Genomic DNA, 25,399 nt, shown 5'->3' with positions numbered 1-25,399 from the left:
TTTGGATGCTAAATTTTGCATGCTGGTGCGCACAAGCCGCCACACAAATAAACAGACAACCACCAGACTCCAGCTAGGTCAAGACTGTGTGCTTTTCCTTTTTGCTGATGTGTGTCTATGTGCAGTGAAACACTCTTTCATCTGTCCTTTCTTCCTGTCTTTTCACATTCACTGATCCATATCTGGAAATTTATTGTGCACTCTATCTGCACATCTTTGCATCCGTCCATCCCATCATGCACTGTTTCTATCTGGGATCATCTGTGCCTCCAAGGCCTGCCTTGGTTGATCCCACTGATTTCAGGGGAAAAATTGAATTACACGGCGGGCAGAGAAAAGGAGGCGGGCTGTAATTAGTTACAACATAGAGTATAAGGGGTTGGCGGCAGCGGTGGTTGAGTTTTTCCTTTTCCAAAGAGGGAATCAGCGCCTGAGCCAAAACCCTTCGCACAGAGGGCAAGAGAAAGAGTGGGAGAAGAAGCAGGAGACAGACAGAGGGAGGGATGAAAACAAAGGCACCCTTTCAACTTACTCTGCTGACATCATCAAAGTGAGACGCGATTCCACAAGAGCTGGGGAATTCCCGTGCTACTGCCACCTCCTTCGTCTTTAAGGGCCTCTAAGTGGATTACATTTCCAGGCTTTTCATGTTCTGATATCAGATTCTCAGAGAGTGAGACTATAGCTGCCAACGCTGTCCTAATCTGTCCCTGACTTTGCTTTCCACCTTTAGGATTTAAATATAGCATGCTCAATGCAAGCTTTTTCCTGAACCTCCCGCTTACTGCTGCATTATTGACTTCTCTCTATACAGCATCAATTCAGGACCATTCTTATGGTTCCGCCTGCATGTACGACATCAATATCTATCATACACTGTACATTACTGACAACCATTTCCCCAGTTTTTTAAAAAGTAAACACCATAAAGAATATAAAATCTGCACAAATGCTGAGTCGCAAACCAATAACTAAACCAGTTTTCATCTTGAAAAGCCACACTTCTGATTTAAGGTAATGCATGCCCCTCGTTGCTCAACGCTGAACTCTCAAGCCATTTAAAAAAAATTTGAAACACCCAGTTCGGCGGCAGTAGCTCAGTCCTTAGGGGCTTGGTGACCGGAGGATCATTGGTTCAAGTCCCAAATTGGACCAATATGGAAATTGGAACTGGTTATTAGAGTGTTGACACCTCACTTTCTGAACACTACTAGGGTGCCATTGAGCAAGGCACTACACCCCTAACTGCGCATGATGCCCATTCATATGCAGCCCCTTCACTATGAGATCTCTCCATTGGTGCACGTCCATTGGATCATCTTTGTACACATGTGTTTTCCCAGCCTATGTGTGTGTACAAAGTTCAATTTCCCCTCTGAGATTAATAAAGCACGTCATTTTCTTCTTCTTTAAAGCTGGATATTGTAAAACTGGGATTTGGCTTCCTTAAAAGTAGGCAATTTGTTCTCCAATTCTTATCATAGAACATGAATGCATCATCTTGCAATCATCATGCAGGAGATTTACTCCCATTACGCCTCATCTGCAATGTGTAAGGCGTACTGCAGGTGTGTAACGCAGGTGTGTAACACAGGTGTTATGGTGAGGCGAAGTTGAGTAGTAGAAGTGGGGAAGAGGGTGGCAATGTGTCACGTCACTGGGCGGAACAGCGCTGTGTTTACATGCTGTGCCTCATGTGTTTGTTACAGCACTGTTACAGGATTGTTATGTGTAAGCGGCTTATGTCAGGCTTTATTTCTGTAATGTTCAAATACACAGTAAACTTAGTTTAAGTGGAATCATCAGGTTTCATTTCCAACCCATACACATCATGTAAGCATGGGCAGGGAGTGATGGGAAATAGTGTGTCTTAAAGTGACACACATCAGAGCATCCACCAGGCCAAATGTTAACATGATGATAAAGTAATTTATGAAAAGGGACTTACCCTGGATGCATTGCAGTGAGCCGTCCTCTGCCCGGATGGTAAACGTCTCCCCTGGGTTCACCTGCACCAGAATCACCTGCACACACACAGATACACACACTCATAGATCAGATTAATGAGGCAATACAGGAACAGCTGTCACATGTGATATCATGAACATACATCAATCTTTAGCAATCACAAAACAGGACAGTCTGTCTTCTCGCTGGACAGCCAATCAGCTTGCAGAGGTGACATAACACACAGTAACCATCAGATCCAGGAGTAGGGCGTACACTCAGAGTTCACACACATGTGAGTGAGGTGTTAGGTAAGCTAATGGAGAGACAATGCAGCTGTCTCACACACCCTGTTTGAAAAAGACTCTCTCTTTTTACCAAACTGAGTGGCAGACAACCACAACCACCAGTTCATACATAAATCACACACATGGAGTAATGTATATTTTCATAATAATCAAATATTCAATTAAGTAAACAACATATATGTGTCACAGTTTTGATTTACAAGTGTTTCTTTCTGCCAGAAGGGAGTGAGCATGCACCTTACCGTCATATTCTCCGCATACAGATTGTTGAGAGTGTACACATGGCTGTAGACATGAAACAGGTGACCCTCCATTACACACACACGCACATGTATTCACACATACACACACGAGCACAGCCCTGTCTATGCTCTACAGGTGTGCCGTTGTAAAATCTTCATATCCTGCGCTCCTCCTGTAGTGTCTGCATGCTCTCCCATCTCCGCGCTAACCTGCTCCTCTCCCCATCTCTCTCACACACACACACACACACACGCAGACACACACGCTTCCTGCTCCGTCTGCTGCAGCGGCTGCAGTTGCTATGGGAACCCTAGCATAGTACAGGGCGACCCATGTTTCTCAAGGACTGAGAAAACCCCCCTGACAGACCATGTGGGTGTGTGTGTGTAGACGGAGTGCGTTTACTGTTATGTATGTTCAAACTTACACAAGCCAATGTATTGGTATATGTTTTATGGTCAAGTAGCATAATTAATATGTTTAAATAGATACATTCAGCTCCTGGTTTCATACGTTCAAATATCTGAGTTAAAAAAAGTGTCATACATTTTCTGACTCGTCAAATCTGCAGACAAATGTCTAGATTTGGAGGTAAAACACTATTAGAGCCATCAAAAAACCTTAAAAACATTGCCTAATTAACCATTTTCATGGCTCATTATTTACATTTGACAAAAACATAGATACCTTGATGAGAGAATTACCTTTAATGTGTTATTAAGAGTATTATGTCATCATATGAAAAGAAAAACCTCATCTCCAAACATCTCCTTTGAGTAGTCTACACATCTAAACAACATTACAGCAATTGAAAGCTGCACCATCTATAAAGAGACAAAATCTCTATCAAAACAAAACTCCAGGTTGTATGTGTGAAAGCGAACATCTGAAATTTTCATCCTAAAAGCGTAAAGTCAGGATGTGCTAATGTGAGAACTCAGCAGGATATACGTAGTTGTGAAAATTCCCTGCAAGCAAGTGGTGGAGGGTGATAATGTCACTATCATGCAACAAGTGCAAACCAGGAAGAGCATCACGTAGTTGGATGAATAAAACATTCAGGGTAAAATAAGGAGAATCGTATTTAGAACAGCAAAGATGTCTGCATGTCCGACTGGTTGCATTGATCCATCCATCCATTATCTTGACCGCTTATCCCGTTAGGGGTCATGGGGGGCTGGGGCCTATCCCAGCTGGCTTCGGGCGGAAGGCAGGGTACACCTTGGACAGGTCGCCAGCCTATCACAGTGGTTGCATTGATGTTAATATAAAAAAAACGCGTGCGTGCTTATGATGTCATGTCTTAATTGATAATTCTGAGTCAAACCTAATCTGGAGGTCTGAGTAGCCCTGAACCTACACATAAGCATATGTATTTGCACCTCCTCAAAAAAGTACCTGTGTCAGAACAACGCAGACTAGAAGCCCTGTGATTGGTCTGCTGGGTAGCATTGTATCTCCAGAACCAGTTCCAACTACTTTGAGCTATCAACATCATTTGCCATTATGCCTTCCACATATACCTTCCATATAGTTACGCATGCCTTGCAAAACAATGACGTCATACAGGAAACAGAAGCGGTCCGACATGTGGCTTAATTCTACATAAAATGAGGCAAAGAAGGCAATGTGCACTGTCTGTGGCTGTGTGAATTAAGCAAGTGTGGAAACGCCAACAACATGCAGGAAAATGTGTCAATGCAGCACAGCAGTAAATATCAGGAATGCCACATGTCTGAAGCTCTATGCTGCCGGTGTTTCTGTTTAAAGGGTGTCCCTGTCAAAATGCCTTTAGTTTTTATATCATAGTTACAACCAGCTTAGATGTAACACTAGCATGTTTGGCTCTTTATGATTTTCTCCCTTATGTAATCCCATACTAATGCACCCTAACAACGTCTGTGATCTCTCTGCCTTCATGCACCACAGCAACACAGACACAGATAAACACACACATAAACAGGTGTAGGCAGGTAGACACAGATACACAGACAGGAAAACTGATAGACAAGCTAGCAGACACAAACACAAACACAGAAGTATGTACTCAGTCTCAACGTAGACACTGATAAAAGAAACACACACAGGGTAACCAACGAATACACACAAACATGGAAGAACACACACACATGCATGCAGAGTCAGATCTATATAATCATCGGTCTGGATCCCTGATTCCACACTGGGAACCGAGCTGAAACTGCAGGGTGTTACAATAAAAAGAGCACTCTAACTGCTGCGTGCAACAGCCAAAACCCTCCCTAACTGTTATGTGTCGCAGCCAAAACACTCCCACCACACTTCCTCTGGGCTGAGAGGGAACAGGCAGGGATGATACATAAACATCATCATCATCATCTCTCATCTAGCAAAAGCACACGGTGTAAGAATCTATCTGGATTAGACGCAGGTCAATTAACTGTGATGCTTTTAATTACGATGATCGCTTCCTTTCGTCTGCACAGAGCTTCGGGTGGGGTTTGTACTTTGAAGGTGCTCCAGTTGGCTCTGCAGCTTCTGATAAGATCAGTCAGAGAGAAGTGGTTGAATCCTTTTCCAAAGTCATTTAAGCCGAGGCCTGAGATGCATCAATCGAGTTATATGCTGCCATAAAAACTGTCTGTAGGATCGACTGATGGATGTGTACATGCCTGTATGCGTCTGTGTTTATTATTGCTCCTATTAAAGACCACATGTGTTACTGTAGCAGCTTTTCATTACCTGTGGCAACAACCAACAAGCTAGGTGATGATGTGACAATAAAGAGCTGCTCCTGAATGGCTGTTTGATGTGTATTCATCCGTGCATCTGGATGGTGTGTACATGGCAACACAGGAATGTTGAAAGATGTTTTTGCATGTTAAAATTTGCACGGATAACTGAATGCAAATGGCAGCTGTGTGTGTTTGTGTGTGTTTGTGTTTGTGTGTGTGTGTGTGTGTGTGTGTGTGTGTGTGTGTGTGTGTGTGTGTGTGTGTGTGTGTGTGTTAGTGTGTGTGTGTGTGTGTGTGTGTGTGTGTGTTTGTGTGTTTGTGTGGGTGAGGTTTTACCTGCTGTGCTGCGTCACCGTTAACCATGTGAGGCATGAGAGGGACCTCGTTCAGGAGGGGGGGCGGAGCCAAGTCCAGTGGAATCTGGTCTGTCATCATCATTGTGACGTACATTCATGGAGAAATTCACTGAACTGCCCTACCTGCGAACACAGAGAGGGAAAGAGAGAGAGAATGAGGAACAGAGGCAATACGTGACAACACAAACACATACCGGAATACAGTACAGAAGCATATTTTCACTCCACTGTCAAGTGAAGAAACCAGGAACATACAGCACACAGTTTAACAACCAAGTTAGGATTATTAGCATGTATTGATTTGAAGATTCAAACTAGACTCTATAGCATTAAAAAAGGAAGAAAAAAGGAAAAGGTGCTGTTTCTTAAGTTCACCGTCTCCTGTTGCTAGCATATTTCAAACTTTCATTGAAAGTTGAAAGAACTAGCAAAGAAAGTATCCAACATCTGCTAATGTTGGAAAGAAGTTTGCGTTTTGACATTTTAAATTTAAGTTTTTTAAGAAATGGTTTAAAATTTCCAGGAGTGGTGTTTGTGTCGAGAAGAAGACTGATAATGTTGCGTCTTTACTTTCAAGCCCAAGCTAGCAGCTGGTTAGCTAACCTTTGCATAAAGACTGAAATGAACCAGCTAACACGGTCAGCTAGCTAAGCTTTAAAGCTAACAAATTCCCCCCAAAAATATCTCGAAACATTCTAAACGGATTGAACCTGTGTTGTTTAAACCGTTAGCTAGCTGTTTCCTTCTTGTTTTAAGCTAGGCTCAGCTAGCTGGTTGGAGCATCATGTAAAACAAACATAAAAGGGTGGTATCACTTCTCTATCTAATTCTCAGACAAACAGAAAACAAGTGTGTGTTTCTCTCTGTACATGTTGTTAAATGAAATATGATGCCATATTATGTCAAGCCTGCAATAACGCAGCCTAGCAGTGTGTTTCCATTAGCGCTAACAGCACAATTTCCTCATCAACAAAGCAATTTTCCACTTCATGCCAGCGTGAAAACCTCATTGCGTTGTTGAGGCACTTTTATTGAATTTCCCTGCTCTCATTGGGTTCATTGTAATCACACTAGTTTGAGCCCAATTTGGATAAGCACTTGGATCAAAACCAAGATTTATTTTTATTAACTGAAGTGCAGTGAAACATGACGGATAGCCAAACGCTAGCACACACATAGAGAATGAGAGAGATGGAAAGATGAACAAGATCAACCCACTTAATGAAGGTAAGGAAAGTTGTGTTTTCCTAGGATAATATTACATAATACGCCGTCTTTTCCTCTTATAGCAGCTTTGCAAAAGCCTTTTATGAAATACAACAAGTCATATCATGACAGTATAAAAGCAAAAACATTAAAGAGGTAGAGGAAAGAGAGACAAATTCAAAGCACTTAATCATCAACAATGGTTTTGTAAAATAGAGGAGGGATTATAGTTAATATCCTGTTTGGGGGATTAATAAAAGAAAGTACTGTATATTGGATGAATAGGGTCTCACTTTGATTAGGTGAAAAGGTACACTGCACCTGCTGTTAGCTTTGTAAAAACTTCACACAGAAGGCTTTTATTCCTTTGCAAACACATAGCAAGCAAACGGTGTCTTTTGAGGGCTTCTGGGGTCATTTGTGCTAGTGCTCTTTGGGGAGGAACCCAGGGAGCTAAATTTGGAGATGGTTTCTTTGCTCGCATAATAATAGCAGTAAAACCCTAAAGTACAACTGTGAAAAAATTAAAGCAACATCCAAAGCCATTCATCTTAAGTGGAAAATAACATGCTTTCAGCTAAAAGACTAAATGTGTGTCCGCTGAGCACACGCTCTGCAGCCACGATGTTAACCCAGAGTTTATCAGTCAAAATGTATGGATGTGTTAACACATAGCAAAAAAAGATGCCCTTACTCAACCAAGGGAGTTCCCATACAGCAGTGCAATATATGTTGCCTCCAGGGGAATGTGCACACACAAACACACACAATAAAGAACCCCTGCCAAAAAAGTTGTGCTAAAGTTAACTGAGCGCTCACACAAGCAACATATGCACACACACATATATGACACACAGATTTATTGCCAGAGGTAGATTAAGGAATGACGTAGGTGTTCCAGTTTAACCCTGCTGAGTGAAATCACTGCTTAAGAGCTACTGACTAATGGTTATAAGCTGCTATTAGCACACATAGGCACACATACAATCACAGTATGCAGCAAGGATTTGCTGCTACTTTAATAAGTAAAAGAAATCTATCTCCGACACACACACACATGACTAATACACGCATGTGAAAACAGCTGTGTGTCATTGTGTCTTTTCTTTCAGCTGGTCGCCGTCAAGCTCCAACAGGGTCTTTGAAAAGGTTAGTAGAACACACAGCTGGGGCTCATACTGTTGCAACATAAACACACACACACTCACGCAACACTCGCCATGTCTTTTTTCACCCCTTCTTTCACCACTCAATTGCTTTTTTTTCTCAACTCTATTTTTTTCACCCCCGATCTCCAAATCGTCTTCCTCCTCCATTTGAGCCCCGTTCCCAGCTCAGCCTGGCCATCCAGCCTTAAACACACATGCACACACACACACATGCAGAGTTGTGTCCAGGACACATCACAGACAGATGGTAACACCACTCTGAGCTCTGCCAGGAAAAAGAGAGAGGAAGACGGAGAAGAAAGTGGGGAGAAACAGAGAGGGGATGAGTAAATGAGGGATCGGCTAAAATGATAAATAGAGAAAATGCAGAGGAGGACAGTGGAGGACGTCTGTTCCAATAACCCTCTGTTCTCAAAATAACCTCTCATTTCCTCTAGAAATTCATTATATTTGCACAATCTTTTACTCATGACTACATGCAGACGGAATCATGAGTAAAATTGTGTTTCCAGTCAAATTGGCTGCATGGTGTTTAAGATGTTCTGGTGTTGGGTTAGGTTACAGGGGGAAGTTATTTCAACATGCAGGGAGGAGAAAAAGAAACTACATGCTTTTAAAAAAAACTACATGCTTTAAAAAATGAAGGTGTTCTAAAAGAGAAAAGCTGCACATCAAGTGTTACTTAAGGGTCCTTCAAACTGAAGAGTATAAAAGATGATTTCTTAAGTATGTCTCTTGACTCAAATGGAAGAGCATAAGTGGCGTTCGCTACTATGCAAAGTTTGCGTTATTTCTTCCCTTGCTAATGTATCATCCAAGAAGCAACCTCTGGTGTTGAAAAGTTAAGCCACAAAAAATGCAGTAGCTCAAGTGTCCACTTGGAGCCGGTTTCAAAAGCCCAGGAATCCCCAGTTACACCCATGTTAAAACGCCTACTTTTAGGACAAAATTAAACATGTTTGAAGCCTGGTTCGAAAAATGGTTTTGGCCAGAATAGTTTCATTCTTGGTTCATACACATTGTACAAAGGTTATTATTTTTTTATAACCCATCTGTTTAGAGGATATTAAGACCAGGTGTTATGCATAGATTTGCATAACTAGAATGTGTAGAACAAGGCTACACACAAGGCGAAAGGTAGCCCAGCTCTGTGCAAAGATAACAAAATTAATCTCTTTACATGAGATATCTTGTTTGTTTAAGAAGTACAGAAAGAGGAGTATCAAAAAGAGGTGGAGCCAGACCGCTTTTACCGGGATGCCAAACTGGGGCACTGACTTTGGCAGGGGGTGGCATGAAGTAGGGGCTCACACACGTGACTTCATAGCATTTTTACCTCTCTATCTACACTAATTAAATCAACATACATTGCTTACATTTAAGTATCCAAAAGGTGTTATATTCTTGTGTATAATGTTTCAACTTAAGAGGTAACACTGAGAAACAACAATTTAAACCTTATTAAAATCTTAAAATCTTTAACAACTCAAAAAGAAGATGTGTGTCTCGAGTCAAAATGGTGAGTACCAACAAAAGATTTTATGTTGTTACACAGCCCCGAAAAGTTAATTTAATGCAAGTCCTGCCTCTTACAAAAGTCAGTCATATTTTGGTATTTTAGGGGTGGCCAACCAGATCTCAAAGGGGGCCATCCCCCGGATCTGGCCCTGTTGTCAAAGAGATGTAACATAAAAGAAGAACATCATCAAACTGTTTCTGTTTCTTGAAAACTTAGGAGAGCTGTTTACCCAAGTCTTTAAGCTACGCTAATATTAGTCTGGCTGCAGTTTAGCAAATTTTTGACATTCAATTCTCAAGACACTACATTTCTTAAAATGTCAAACTTTTCTTGAAAGCGAATGTTTCTTTCACACAATGTGCTGTGTTCTGCTTACAGATGTCTTTTTAATAACTCTTGGCATTAGCTTCCTCTAAGTAGAAACATTCAACTTTCTACAGCAATTTGGAACAACTGGTGTGTGAAATTACCCCGTGCAGAAGTAACTTAACAAAAATATGAATATCCACTTGTGTAAAGAGATCAGATTTTGTGACTATTTGCTTCATGAGCTCAGACATAATGGACGTTAAATGCAGGGAAAATGTAGATGAGCTCCATTTCTGCAGCTGTTCTCTGAGGTGGGTTGCGAATGTTTCCTACAAGCTAATGCACATATCTGGAAGTTTAATGTATCAATGATGAATAATGACCTTCATTTTCCTCTCTAGAATCATTACCAGATGGGTGCTGCTGTTGATAGCTTCAGACACCACCATGCACACACACACACACACACACACACACACACACACACACACACATGCACAAGCAGTGGTTTCCGTTCCCTTGTGGAATGTGGGAGGACTAAGGTGTCGATTCCCAGCTGGGATAAAATGTTAAATTGAAAAATTCCAAGTTGAATCCAGAAAACAATCACCCACTTGTTCTTGTGTATGAATGTTTGTGTGTGAGAGTGTGTGTGAGAGTGTGTGTGAAAATACACCCATCTGTGTCATTAGACAGAAAGGCCTGTGTAAGCGTGGAACTGCCTCTCTAACATAAAAGATGCATAGAGTTAAAAACACAATCCTGGATGTAACAGTCACACACACAGAAGCTCCAGATATTTAGCAGCAGCAGCAGCAGCGGCAGCTCTGACCTCATAACACGATGGTCATTACTCATAGAGCCATTCATCATTGACACACACGCCCAATGACTCCAGTTTGTCCATCCTGATGAAGCATACTGGATATTCACAAGCACATAACAGACTGTCTGACTTACTTCCAGTCAACTGCTTCACACCTCTCTTCCTGCAACCAGACACAGACACTCACACATTTATGCAACCTTCAGGACACTAAAACCTTTCTTTGGAATCAAATTTGGTCTTGGAAACTTGCCTGTTTTTTTTTTTTATACATAGCAAAAACAACATTAATCTAAAATGTCAAATCATCCTTTGTTTTTACAATCTTGCACTTCTCTTTTCCTGCACATGAATGAGTTATTCATAAAAAAACCAGGCACAATAGCACAACTGCATGAAACCAATCACATGTCTCAAACCACAGAGTTGTGTTTGAATGACGTAAGGAAAATAAAGCTCTGTGACAGAGAGCAGTTTCCAGAAACCACAGGTGATATAACATTACACATGAGCTCATTGGTCATACATGTATTTCTTTCACATTACTGCTCAACTTTATGGCTGCTTTTTATAATACGTCTTGCAGCTGGGGAGATCAAAGCCAGTCATGTCTTGGTCATTCGTCATGCGGTGCAATGCTGAATCAGTACATCAGCATGCCTGACTCTAAGTTTGTACTTTTCCTCTGCAGTAAGTAACAAGGGAATAGAATATTTAGGCTCTGTTAACAAAATGTTCATTTCTGAAAGACTTTTTCTGACTGGCTTCATTTGAACTGATAGATGTGAGAAACATTTCAGAGCTATGTCCCTTAATGCCATGGTTGTTTTTTTGTGCTGGCAGCTCCCACAACCCCAATTCCAGAGGGGTTCTCAAGGGTGCTAACTGTTGCTAGGTTACATACGTTATTCCCTTAGTAGTGACCATTAAGTCTGTTTTAAAACGCTCTGTATGCTACAGATTTGCTTTCATTCAGTGACATTTCACAAAGAATACATTAGGACAGTTGATAGGAATTGTGTCAGCAGCACTAGATCTGGAAAGTATAGCTCGCACGGAGTGTGGTCAGTTTCTCTTCCGTACAAACCGTGACCATTGTTGTTAAAAAACTTTCTATCACAAGTCTCGCCCCTTCTTGATTTTGATTGTCCAGGGATGGAGAAGTGGCATTTCAAAAGTTGAATGATTTTCAGCTGTGAGTGCTGCAAGTACAAAAAATGGCTGATGCTGAGCATTGTATGCACTTAAAGGACCGAGTGCTAAAAATGCTAATCTGGTTAATGTGTATTAGAAAAAATGCTGCTAACGCAACAAACAGCATCAATGGAGAAAGACCCTTAAATTGACAAGGCTGACACGGGACTTCCACCAGATCTGTGTCCAGTCCGTCTCCGATCCGCTGCAGACTGATTGCGTTTTTGGAACGCAGCACGGAGCAGGACCGCCGGACAGCTGGAGTCATGTGACCATGGTTTTCCTGCAGCAATCACTGAATCAAGGATTCTCCTCCTCCTCTCCCCATCCATGTTGTCTTTATGGTCCTCTAAAAACCTCTGACTTGTTGACTCCAGGCCTGCCTCCACTCTAAATGACAGTTTTTTGTCATAGTTCAGTAAAAAACAATCTAACGATAACACAGAGTGTGCTGAATCAATGCGTCGTGCTCCGGCATCCGGCAAAAACAGAAGTCTTAGTATCTGATCTGTTGCGTTCCGAACGGAGTGGAACCAGTGAGGGTTAACAGATTGACTAGAATAGAAACCTATCAGATCCGGTGCCGTGACGGATCAGAGACGGACCGGACACAGATCTGGTGGAATTTGGCCTTTAGTCGAATACTTTTTCCAAACCCATGTACTTCAGAGTTGTTGCCCGTGTAGAAACGCCTACAATAAAGTACAACTGTTAGCAGCGAGTGCGCTAGTCAGTGGATCAATCTGATACCGTGTTTTTTCAGCCCACTTATTAAATGTAGGATATTTGTTTCTTTTTCCCTTAAACAGAAGCCTAAACACCAGAATATATTGCATGGCCTCCTCTAAAACCTGAAAGAGCAGCAAAGAAGAACTATCAGTCGCTAGCTGACTGTGTAACATTTATCAAGCTAGCAAGACGTTAGTGAACAGAGATTTCCAGCCACACAGTTGAAGGTTGTACTTTCTTTTTACATTTAACATAAAGATAATCAAAGCTGGCAAAAAACAAAGCTGTTTCATGTAAAAATGTAGAGTTCCTTTGACACTCTCTGGCTGGAAGAGGACATAGAGGGGTTAATAAAGTACATTCTATTCTATTCTAGGTGCTAAGCTTTCTTTCATGTTGGGGTTCCTTCAACTTGCAAAAAAATGACAACCACACAGAGTTATAACTTATAAGGATAGCTTACAGCTCTTAAAAGATAACAAATGTATCACGATACATATATTATATATTATTTTATTTGCACAGCTTTATTAGCAAGTTACTCAGTATTGGTCAGTGCTGAAGTACACGTACAGGAAGAAGTATCTGGATCCTTATTTAGCCATACATACTACTATAACATCTGAACTACAGACAGGCTGAGCAAAGTTCTGTTCACAAGCAATACAGCCATGAGGCCCTACGCCACAGTTTGTCTTTCAGGCTGAGACCAGTTCATAACATTATTACAACATCTCTTGACCTTCTGCACACCGAGATATGAGCAGGACTCAAAACAGGCCATTGTTTGTAGTCTCTTTGCCAACTTCAAACACAATTCTGCTCCATCTGTTGGGCTGATAAACCTGTTGATAATTGCAGTGTTTCAGCCCACTCCTGAGTGACCCAGAGATTACACTGATGGATACAGACATTTACACACATTACAAGATGATTCTCCTAAAGGCTGCCAGCTTTGGGTCAGTTTTTCTTTTACAGAAGTATGATCAATGGATCACCTCGGGCTGATGTGGCCGGTCTTTCTGACGAGTGCATGTGTCTCTAAAAGAGATAAGCATTGATTTCAGATGAAATCCTGCTGTCCCTAGAAGCACTTTTATCAAGGAGGCAGTCATTGGAGATGATGGGAATCTATAACTGTCTGGAAACTTGGACAGAAAGCAGGTTAAAGTTTGAGAGCCATGCAGAAGTAAGCTGCAAGAACTGCTATTTTTTGAGCAGAGGATGTCTCTCTCTGTCTGGGTTCCAAACAGGAAAAATTGAGCTTGTCTATCAATGTTATGTACTGTAATACGCCTGGGGCCTTTCTTTTGTCTGGTAGAAGGTTACATGGTATAAAAATAGAAATTCTATTACTAAAAATGTGTCCTGGCTTATCTAATGGATTAATAGAAGATGAATATGCTGCCTAAGAGCAATGTAATGTCAGTTTGGTCTGAATGCATGCAAACATTGATATGCAGAACACAATATTTAACATCACAGCAATACATTGCATTTAATCTAACCAAGCCTCCATGAAAACCTTGGCTTGTTGGTTCACTTTGGCATGAAGGAACACCAAGAAACATTGTTCCCTGTCCCAGATAACAGTTTAATGCAGAAACCAGAACCAACAACACACTGTGCTAATATCCACAAACACAGCAACACTCAGAATCAAAGCCCTTTTATCCAGCACACCAACTTTTCCAGGAACTTGAGAACTCTTGCAGGGAACTCAGTGACTTAAAGCTGCTTCTGATTTTGGTTCCTACCACACACACAAAAAAACTGCCCTTCAACCAACATACTCCTTTTCATTGGGCTGTGAAAAAACTTGGTGGAGTTTGGACAAGTGAACTTTGCTGACTGCTCATACACGAGCTCTGCAAGAATCTAACACAACCGCCATTTTTAAATGCCAGCAACTATGTGATTAAAAAACAGAGGAGGAAGGAGTTATAAAAGAAATGCTGCTGTTGTGAATCTTGGAGTTTTTTCTTGAAGTACGGAGGTTAAATCGGGAGAGTGAGAGAAAACGAGGAGACAAAAAGAGAGGAGCTAAAAAACGAAACACTTGCGCTTCAAATAAAGGTATGGTGGGTTGAAACAGTGCTGTCAGATTGTAGTTTAACATGCACCTTTTTCAATGGCTTTGTGTCAGTTGCTTCTTAATGGGACAGTGACATTTTGGGGGCTGTCCCAAACGATGTCACTTTGTCTCTTTTACTAGTCGGCGCCAAGCGGCAAACTCCGGTTTCAAACGATGAAGCCAATGCGGAAGTGATATAAACTGCAATACATCGAAAATCCGCTTGAGGCTGGCTGCAGAAACACCGGAAACCACATTGATATGAATGGGAAAAAGACGATCTTTGCAGCATTAATAAACATGTTTACAGCCTTACACCCCCCCTACAGCACACACTGTAGGGGGGTGAATTTTTTTCTAACGTGACGGTTAAGAAGATATTAAGATTATGAGTTTTGCCCAAATAAGGACATGACTGACGTGACTCCCGGTCGGGAACACACAGCCATTGGCTAAGAGACTCACACTACGTCACACTCTGCCTAGTTGATTTCCGCATTACCAATATGGCTGCTGCCGTCGATTTGCTTCAAAACAGCTCTTAGGAACAGATGGGTGACGTCACGGATACTACGTCCATATTTTATACAGTCTATGGTCGGCGCCAGAATTGACAGTCAGTTAAACAAATTATTAATATTTCGATTACTGAAGGTTTAAATTGATGATCATACAGTATGTCGTGTCTAAGCTGTAGCGCAGTCATCCACCACTAGCCAGGGCTGAGTCTACTACCATAATGCTATACTACTATATCAAAAAAAAACACTTACTATCCCTTTAATATCAATATTTAAGTTGAGGATACAGATTTGATTTCAGCCGTATTCATGGGACAGTGAGCTTAGAAAAACAGAAACACAAAAGAGAGGAAGCGGGAGAAGTGAAAGTGAAAGTGAACTTTGATTTATCTCACATGTTATTCTTTGTAACTGCGGTTTACAAGTCATGAGTTTGGATCTACTTCTGCAGAATATCTGTGACAAACAGAAGTCAACCTCAGTCAGAAGCCTCTTTGAGATTCTGTATGTCACAAAGTAGGAATGCACACTCATAGGACACTCATCATCATCATCATCATCATCATAAATCAGACACAGTGGTTGTGTAAAAACACGGATGCACCTGTATCGTTGGTGTAAGAGTAGCGACACAAAGGGAGAAAAGATAACAGAGAGGGGTAAGAGGAGATATTCTTTTCCTTGTTCTGGGTGTGTTAAAAAGTGAGGAATGCTCTCAGGTGTCAGAACTGAATGAGGATCTATTCACTGCAACACACACACACACATACACGTAGAGAAGTTCACACACACACACACACAAACACGACTGGGATTGATCCAAGTCCTTTCAAACCCATCTTATCAACTGACAACTTTAATCTGCGTTGGCATTTCATACACAGCGACACATTGATATGTATGTGTGTGTGTGTGTGTGTGTGTGTGTATGCGTGCATATGTGAGTGAGTGTGTGAGTGAGTGTGTGTGTGTGTTTGGAGAAAGGGGGGCAGCTTCTAAATATGGTGGGAAACTGCCACCAACACCACTCCCATTCAAGCCCAGCTCCTTTTACAAAAGGTATTCAGTCTAGGAGAGACCTGCTCTCTCTTTCTCACTCACCCTCTTTCTAACACACACACATGGCCACATACGCACACATACACACAGAGATTGAGTGAGCACCTTTTTACCAGCGGAGAGAGGGAAAGAGAGAGAGGGGGGGGGGAAGAGTGGAGAAGGAGATGCAGAAAAGGAGGGAAGGGGGGGAGGGAAAGAAGGGTGGAGAGGAAGGCAAAGAGGAATGCTGTGCTTGTGCTAACTCTGAGGGGAGCGTGAACACACACACCTACACACTGAACACACACATGCACACACACACATTTGGGAAAGAGACAGAGAGGGGATTTATAAAAGATGGAACCTCTTTGGGTTCCCACGTCGGCTGGCAGCTTTCTGCACATATGCAGTCAGTGTGTGTGAACGTGTGTGTGAGAGAGAGAGAGTGTGTGTGTGTGTGTGTGTGTGTGCACTCCGAGACTGAGAAAGAGTCTGAAATGAAAACTCAGACTTTCAGCTTGCTCTTCAATTTGCTTTCATGCATTTGGCTTGCATAAATGTGTGTTTGCATTTGTGCAGAAACTTTTTTTTATGTGTTCACTTCTGAGTGTGTGTGTGTGTGTGTGTGTGTGTGTGTGTGTGTGTGTGTGTGTGTGTGTGTGTGTCTTTGGGTCGCAGGCCTCTCGCCCTGTAATTGCGGTAATGATATGTCATCCACCAAGAAGAAGTCAGAACGGGTGGAGTGGAATGCGACGGACACATCTGAGCACACACACACGCTCCACTTGCAAAACCATGTATGAACAAGCTCTTCTTTAAAGCCCTTCAACGGAGGCCTTTAAAGCTCCTTCTTCCACCTTTAAACGGAAAGGATGAAGCACCTTGAGGAGCCACATCAGATGGCGAAAGGAAGCTTAGACCAATGAATGATGTTTCCTTGGAATATCAATCTATTGCATCATAAATGCCTTATAAAACCACCGCACATATGAAGCTTGTACACACAAGAAACACCAAAGAAATGGCAGGTAAATGTTCCTTCTCTCGATCAAGGACACTTTCACGTGGGGTCAGAACAATCTGTCTCCTCAGACGGCAAACCTGCTGAACACGAGCATATCAATGTGAACACACGACGTAAAACAGAATATGCAGGGTGAAAACTTCCAGGGAGGCAAACCACCAGATCTTCCCCGCCTCATGCCCTTTCCTTTAAACTCTGGGCGTCTGCCATCCTTATCACAAAAATGTTGCAGTTTTGGGAAGCCTTGTCTTTGCCACGTCCCACATTCCCCGCCTGAACGAGCGTTTCTCCACTTTTACAGAATGCAAATGAGTCTCCCAAGGTTACACTGCGGTCGCTTCGCCTGCATCTTGCGCATAACTCAAGGCAGATGAAGAGCGATTACCAATCTGCAGTTTGGTGCTCGGAAATGCAGGAACACCCCTAATCTTGGTGTCTGATGAAATCTTAAACTGTCATGCTGCATTTAACTAATCCCAGATTAGGCGGCATAAAAAACATTTCCTAGATTACTCTGTTCGGAGAGCTGGTCTCTCTCTCTCTCTCTTTAATTTTCCCCTTGTCTCCTTTTTTTCCCTGTTTCCTCTAAATGCCAGGCATTCTACAGATCATTGTGTGCAGCCGGAGCGCCGACAAGTCAGGACTCAGCCCAGTAAACGACGGGCTCAGCACTTCTCTCCCCCCTCCACACACACACACACGTATAGAGAAAATGAGCACCCTGGGCAAAGCCTTTCTCCCCTGTCATCCTCCCATCTATCCATCTACCCACCCATCCAATCCTCTCATCAGGCCTGGATTCCAGGAACTCAGGCCCGAAACAGATGACCCAGTGACTCCGAGTCAGCCTTCACTTGGCCTCTCCCTCCCTTTGCTCCCTCTTTCATACAGAGTCCCTTTTAGACTTAAGTGATGGCTCCATTTGCCAAGATACACACTTTAAAATTATTTTTGAGTAATCAAAAGGAGAGCTGTTCCAGTGCTAATACAGAAACTGGAGATGTCTTCAGGCTAATGTAATTATAGAAACAGGTGTTAGCATGTACACCAAAGCATCTGTCCATTTACCAGGATTTATTACACATCAAAACTTGTTTCATCTTCTCCTAAATAGAACTATAAACATTAACACTTGAAATATCATTAATATTTAATATATTGACTGTCACTAATAGCTGATCGTAACTAGCTGAAAGGGGGCGTATCGCCACCTACTGTAGCGGACAGCATACTTAAAACGCCTAATAGAGCTATGAACATAGCCTCAACTTAACTGTGCATGAACATACCGACTGAGGCATCCTCCCCTCTGGGAATTTTGCACATAAAACTCCATCCCCAGCATTTTGGTTAATTCTTGTGCACAAATGTTTGGCTTTCCTGCATGAATTTTGGATGTTGAATTACTTTTTCTCTTCTTTTTGTATTTAATTTTTGCATTTAACCCCCTTACTTGCACATTTGACACCAATTCACATCATAGAGCAGTTAATTCATCTCAACTAATCAACACGTCACGGCTTATATAGTTTATCTGGAGGGTTATACTGTGTATATGTTGTTTTGTATGGAATAGCTGGAATTATTTGAATGTATTTGTGTGCAAAAAGCAAATAGGATCCAATTCCAGAAGTTGATTTATGTCTTTAATTCAAACTATATGGCAGCAAGTAATTTTCACAGTGACAGACACAAGGCTTGCAGAAATTATGTTACCTGCGTGCAAAGAAAGGAGGAAGAGATGCTATTGCTGCTGCTAACTGTGTATACTCGGCTGTTTCCGAAACGGCCTGCTACGTACTACTTACTAATGTAGTAGGCAGTAGGTATTGCCTACTACATACTGGGTTTGAATTTAGTATATAGTATGACTGTTCTGTTCGATCTGTCATGCAGCATGCTGAGCCAGACGTCGCTGGATTTCCGGTTTCGGAAAGCGGAAGTAAACAACGGCACAGCCGATAAATAAAATGCTTATTTAGCATCCATTTATGATTTAAAAAGTTAGGAAGTAGTTTATATGTAATTTGATAACTTTCACTTATTTGTAGGCTAACGGATGTTTGTTTCGTTACTTAGCGTCCGTGTGTCATGCTACACACAGACTACAAAGAGCCAGAGAGGGCTCACATCCTTTCAAAACCAGCACATCCAGGTCGACCTGAAAAAGATCTAACATCTTCACAGTGTTTAAAGTCTAGTGGGCCAACTTTTCAGATCATGAAATCACAAAGGAGTAGTTATTGTAGATCTTTTATCACAGGAGAACTTATCAGACAAACTCCAGTCTGGGAATCAAAAGATGGAGATTTTTCTGCAAAACTTCTCTTTCAGTCATACAGGATAAGTGAGAGTACAAAAGGATTATCTTTAGCACACTAAGAAAATAAACTCAAACAACTCTGATCTGCGTATTTCCACTCAAAAAGAAGTGCCCTGACATTCAATCTTTTCCACTGTGCCAAAAAAAGTAGTGCAGCCAAAGAGTCCAGGATCTGTCTCCACTGCCATCCACTTCCTGGAAAGACCCCGCCCCTCCTCACATTCCTCTCTGCTGTCAAAACACAGCTCCCCTCTCCCACTGGCTAACGGGAAACCCTCGGCTCCCGTTATAGGCTGTTGCCGGGGCCGGTGGGCGGGAGCGGAGAGGAAGTAAAAGCGGAGCTCAAAGAAGCAGCGGTCCATTCTCAGGGAGAGACTACAGTTACATAACTGCACACACACATAGAAACACACACACACACACACACACACAGGATCAAGACAACACCCTCAACAGAGAGCAGAACACAAAACAGGGTCAGAGTGAAAGAAAGATGAGGAGACAGTGGAGGGAGTGTAGAGAAAGAAGAAGAAAACTGAGAAGACAGGAGTTGAGAAAGGGTGGAGGAAGAGAGGAAAGGAGGGAGGGGTGTGTGAGGCATCAGTTTTCCTTGTGAACAAAATGAAGAGGAAATGGCTATTTTACACTCAGGTCAAGAGCTGTGGGAGAGGAGCGGCAGTGTGTATCAGTGTGTGTCAGTGTGTGTCAGTGTGTGTCAGTGTGTGTCAGTGTGTGTCAGTGTGTGTGTGTGAATGTGAGTCAGGGAGAGAAAGGTTAATTGGTGTACGGAGGAGGATCACCTGAATCAAACCCTAAGCGGAAGAGCAGCGGACCGAATAGGAGAACTGAGCCAAGAATAGTACACACACACACACACACACACACACACACACACACACACACACACACACACACACACACACACAGGCCGACACAGGCCTGCAGTTTTGTAGGAAAAAAGCGAACTTGCTCTTATCAAATCAATATTATCTGTTGTCTGTCTGCGCTGCACGAAATTGACAACAATCTGTTAACTCAGAGAAGGGCAGGATGGAAAGAGCAAGAGGAGGAGGGAAAGGAAGGGAGGAAAGGGGAGAAGGGAGAGAAAGAAGAGGGGGGAAACGAGGGGGGCGCAGTGTGTGTGGAGAAAGAAATGTGTGGAATCCTAATTGTGTTATTGCTCCAGAACAAACATTAGTCCTGCCTGTCATACCACAGACAGCAGGCTGTAAGGGTGTGTGTGTGAGAGAGAGGGAGAGAGAGAGAGAGAGAGAGAGAGAGAGAGAGAGAGAGATAGAGACAGACTGAGAGACTGAGAGAGGCAAAGATAATTGAATGAGTCCGGCAAATAAAGAGTCAAGCTAGAAGAGAGTTTGAAACTCTCCTATTCATGAAGGCCAAACGTTTACAATCAGCTCTGTGTTGCTCTGGGAGTTCTGCGTTAGCCGTTAGCTTCACGTTAGAACAGCGCAGCTAGCTCTAGCAGATGTGTGCATCTGCCAGCAAACCCTCCCTCCTGCAGCTGTGCGGCTGTGGGCTGGCTGTGTGTGTTACTGTGTGTGTGCGTGTGAGTGTGTGTGTGTGTGTGTGTGTGGTTGGGCCGGGGGCCAGCAGGCAGTAAACCCACAGCAGAGGCCCTGACAGTCCAACGCTTGCCACGTAGCCACGTAGCAGCGACGTAACTCCAGAGTGGGAGAGGGAGAGAGAAGCAGATCTATATCCTCTGTGTGTGTGTGTATGTGTATGTGTGAGAGTTTCTTATGTGTGAGTGAGAAAAAGACAGAAGCCGAAGGGAGAAAATAATGGAGAGAAATAATGTGGCTCATTGTGTGGGAGTTAGCATAAACAGAGGCAATGCAAACAGTCAAACACATCGCAGAGACAAAGTGACTTTGTGATAGCGTTTATCCCAGTCACAGACCCTGATGTTTCCATGAGTTACATCAGCCAAGACCTCAAGGCTCTCGCTATTTTTCCTCCAAATGAGGGCTCCTTTGACTTACAGATGTTCAAGGCCTGGCTACAAAAACTGGTGACCACACACGCAACAAAATCGTTTACAGATCGGCACAAACACAAACCCACCCCGCCCAAATCATCATCATTAAAAACTGGTGTCATTATTGCTTCCATGATCCATAACATCTCTGCCATCCACATGACTTCTTCTGCCCAAATCCTCGGCTTTAATATTCCCCTCAACGTTCCAGACTGCCTTCAGAAAAAAGCTCTATTTTGTTGGTGTTTATGTCTGCTAATACAGAGGAAGTGGCTATTCTCCCACAAGCACATGAACATGACTCACTCTTCTTCATGGCAGCGCTTCCAGCTTTTTCTTCTCCTTTTGCCCCCTCCTCCCCGTCTCCTCTCTCTCCCCCCTGCTTATCCATCTCTCCCTCTTCCTGTCCCAGCACGGTTCAGACTTTTTCTCCATCAGATCCAGAGAGGCTGAAGGCTGAGCGCTCTGCAGCCCAGAGAGGAGCAGCGCTGAGCCTGAGGAGAGCTCACAGCAAACCCATCACTAACACCTTGGATCATCAGGGCTCAGTCTGACCACACACACAGAGGCTAGTTCCACAAGCCCGGAGACTAAAGGCTGAGTTAGGCTGACTGGTGGGCAGGCTGGGTGCACACACACAAGCCATGAGGGAGCTAGCTTGGTATGGCTAGCTTTCTATGCATGTTAAATAAAAAGCTGGGGGCATATTATTTGAGCACAAACAAGTCAAAACCTCTAAAGAAACATTTTTCAGTATCTTTAGCCTGAAGCACATTTTTTTACAAGCACAGCACCAATGAACCGTACTGATCTTTAACCTGTTGACCAAATTCTGATGAAGCATACCTTCAGGTGTGAGGTTGCTCTAAAGCTTTCACTTGTCTTCTCTTGTCATATTGTTCCTTTATTAAGTCTGAACTAGTGTCCTGGTTACAATTAGAGTTGAACTGTCTGCATTTTTCTTTCTTGATACCAATTCCTATGCTCTAACTTGACAAAAGCTAACTTTTTAGAGGGCTAAAAAGGTTCTGTATTCTACTATATAGTGTGTTATTGCATCCAATGTCATTATTGTAATGTACCATATCTTATGCTAATGTATTGTATCATATATCTTGTGTTCTTATATCATATCACATAATATAGATATTAAATCAAATTGTATGTTACTGTATCATATCCCATCATGTTGCACTTTATTGTATTTCATCATGTCACCTTTTATTGCATCTTTTGTTTTTGTGTATCATTATATCATATGATTTATATATATTTTTGAGCGTTACAAATTATCTATATCTTATTATAATGTTTTATTGTACTGTATATTATTGAATTGTATCATATTGTATCATATCATGTCCAAGGGGTTTGTATTATATCCAAGCAGCAACATCCGGTCTCAAAATATGAAGTCCGTGCAGAAGTGTTATAAACTGCAATTCATCGATAATCCACTTGAGGCTGGCTGCAGAAACACCGGAAACCACATACACACCAATTCAAAAAAGACGATATTTGCAGCATTAATAAACGTGTTTACAGTCTGGTTCAAAAAATACAGCTTGGCTCTAAGTAGCTAATCTCTCTATCAGCACACACTGTACGGGGGGTGAATTTTTTTCTAACGTTACAGTTCAGAAGATATTAACATTATGATTTTTTGCCCAAATAAGGACATGACCGACTTGACTCCCATGGGACACATAGCTGTTGGCTAGGAGGCTCAAACTCCGCCTCTTAACCTCACACTCTTCCTGGTTGAGTTCTGCATGTCCAATATGGCTGCCGCCGTCGATTAGCTTCAAAACAGCGCTCAGGAACAGATGGGTGACATCACGGATAGTACGTCCATTATTTATACTGTCTATGATTATATCAGTGCGTATCATATTGCATCACAGGGAATCAAATAGCATTGTTTGTTATTGTACTATTTTGAATTATATTGCACTATATCCTATCATATCATATTGTTTGGTATTGTATTGTATCGAAACATATCAAATTGTATTGTATTATATCTCATATGATATCCAATCATATTGTATGTTATGTATCATACCGTAACATGTGGTATTGTGTAGTTACATATTGTATCACTGCATATCATCAGGTATTGTATCTAATGATAATTTTTCATCTTCATCGTATTGTATTATATTGTTTTTTATTGTATGCACCATTGCATTGACAGGTGTACTTGCTCATACTTGATCATGCACTTGAAGTATTAGATGCTGAAACATAAACTAAAATATATATCTGAACAATTGCAGCTTTGACCAGGGTTCTAAAGTAGATTAGTGCTAGTTTAGTTGTGCACATTGACAATATTTTGTGGTGTCAGTAAACTGGACATGCCCTTACCCTGGTTTCAAGATACCTTTATTTACTGCCTGGAGTACTGAGGTGGACAGACTCCATTCAGGTCTCTGAGCATTCTTTGTTGTTACATAAAAACTGTCCGAGATGATGAGAAATCAACACACAACAGTAAAGACATGGTCAGACACTTGGATACTCTCGTATACAGAGATATTAATCACCAGGTTTTCTCATTTGAACACCTATAATAAGTTTAGAACCAGGAAAAGGATCAAACAGGGGAACTAATAAGCATGCATACGCTCTGATAGATAGTCAAACAAGATGGAAAATCACACGAGCAAAAGATAAGAGAAGCAGAAAGACAGATAACGAGCAGAAAAAGGAGAACGACGGGGACAAAAGATGGACAGTTGTGCTTCATTCTAATATATTAATGTGTTGGGTTGGGAAATGCATGTCATTTTAAAGTCATTTTCTCTCTTGTCACCATGGAGATATGAAGACAGAGTGAACTCTAATCGGGTTCAAACATTCTCTCTTTGCCTGCCTTTTTTTTTTCTCCTCATACACATATAATCAGAAAATGATGCACGTGGTGGCTCTCAGGAGGCCTTACACGTGCATTACATGCTCATCTGTAACCCAGACATTTTAATATCAAGATAGCATGACATTATGCAGGCGAACCAGCTCTGCATTAGCGCCACATCCTCATTCGTCTCTCATCTATAAGTCTCAAACACCGACTTCCCTTCAGCATTTCTTTTATTGCTTTGAAATGAAGTCAGTTCCATGTAATGCAGCCTTTCAGCACAGATATGATGCACGGCCTGCAGAGCTGGATGCTTTCAAGTAGCAGCTCAGTTGCGTGTTGTGTGTGACTTTCGTGGTTGCATAGTTTTTAAAATGAAAGCACTAGTGGTCGATGGACATTAGTTACACTTTAGGTTTTAATGCAACAGCCTTCCTCAGCCTCCCTTCTTTTCCTGTACTCCCTCCTCTCCTCCTTCTCTGTCCTACATACATCCAGCTTTAACCTGTCTGGACCCCCTTCAACCTCCCCTCCCCTCTCCTCTCCTCGCCTCTTCTCACCCCCCACACTACTGGCCCTACTTCCCAAACAACCCCTCAGCCTTCTTCAAAAAGACAGCCGCCCATTCAGGAGGTTTTGGGGGTTGGGTGGGGGGAGGAGAATGGTGAAGGCATGAAGGTAGGCTAGGGGGGTGTGGGGGTTCTCATTCCCGCTAAATTGTCCCACATGGCTGAGCGTGCTTAGTTTAAACAAACACAGCCACTTCCTCCTCACTGCGCACATTGGTAATCACACACACACACACACATGCGCATGCAGGCGCTCACACACCCACATAAACACACACCGATCTGCATGCCTCAACTCCTTCACACAGAAACAAGCATGAGCACAAACACATAACACACATACACACAATACATTATATACCCTGGCAGCCGGCTAACCACACTCTCAGTTTTGCACTCTGGCCAGAGAGCTCACAGCTGATCCTGGAGTGCTCACCAACACACCGCAGGGATAACCTTACTGTATGG

General features: G+C 42.3%; 1 protein-coding gene across 2 annotated transcripts in view; it reads right to left on the bottom strand.

The window, feature by feature from the left end:
* fndc3ba (fibronectin type III domain containing 3Ba) overlaps nt 1-25,399 on the bottom strand; it is a 125,148-nt gene that overhangs the window by 87,114 nt on the left and 12,635 nt on the right. Inside the window, exons 2-3 of one of the 2 annotated variants that reach the window (XM_034675756.1) lie at nt 5,549-5,691; nt 1,949-2,024 (exon numbers count right to left, since the gene is read on the bottom strand). In XM_034675756.1, coding sequence (XP_034531647.1) covers nt 1,949-2,024; nt 5,549-5,662 — 190 coding nt within the window. In that variant the 5' untranslated portion in view covers nt 5,663-5,691. Of the gene's footprint in view, nt 1-1,948; nt 2,025-5,548; nt 5,692-25,399 lie in introns of those variants that run through there. The other variant, XM_034675755.1, reaches the window with a different exon arrangement.

This window comes from Notolabrus celidotus, chromosome 22 (assembly GCF_009762535.1).
Source record: "Notolabrus celidotus isolate fNotCel1 chromosome 22, fNotCel1.pri, whole genome shotgun sequence".
Lineage (NCBI taxonomy): Eukaryota > Metazoa > Chordata > Actinopteri > Labriformes > Labridae > Notolabrus > Notolabrus celidotus.
The sequence above is the reverse complement of the archived record's forward strand: the minus strand, read 5'-3'. Positions and strand labels throughout refer to the sequence as shown.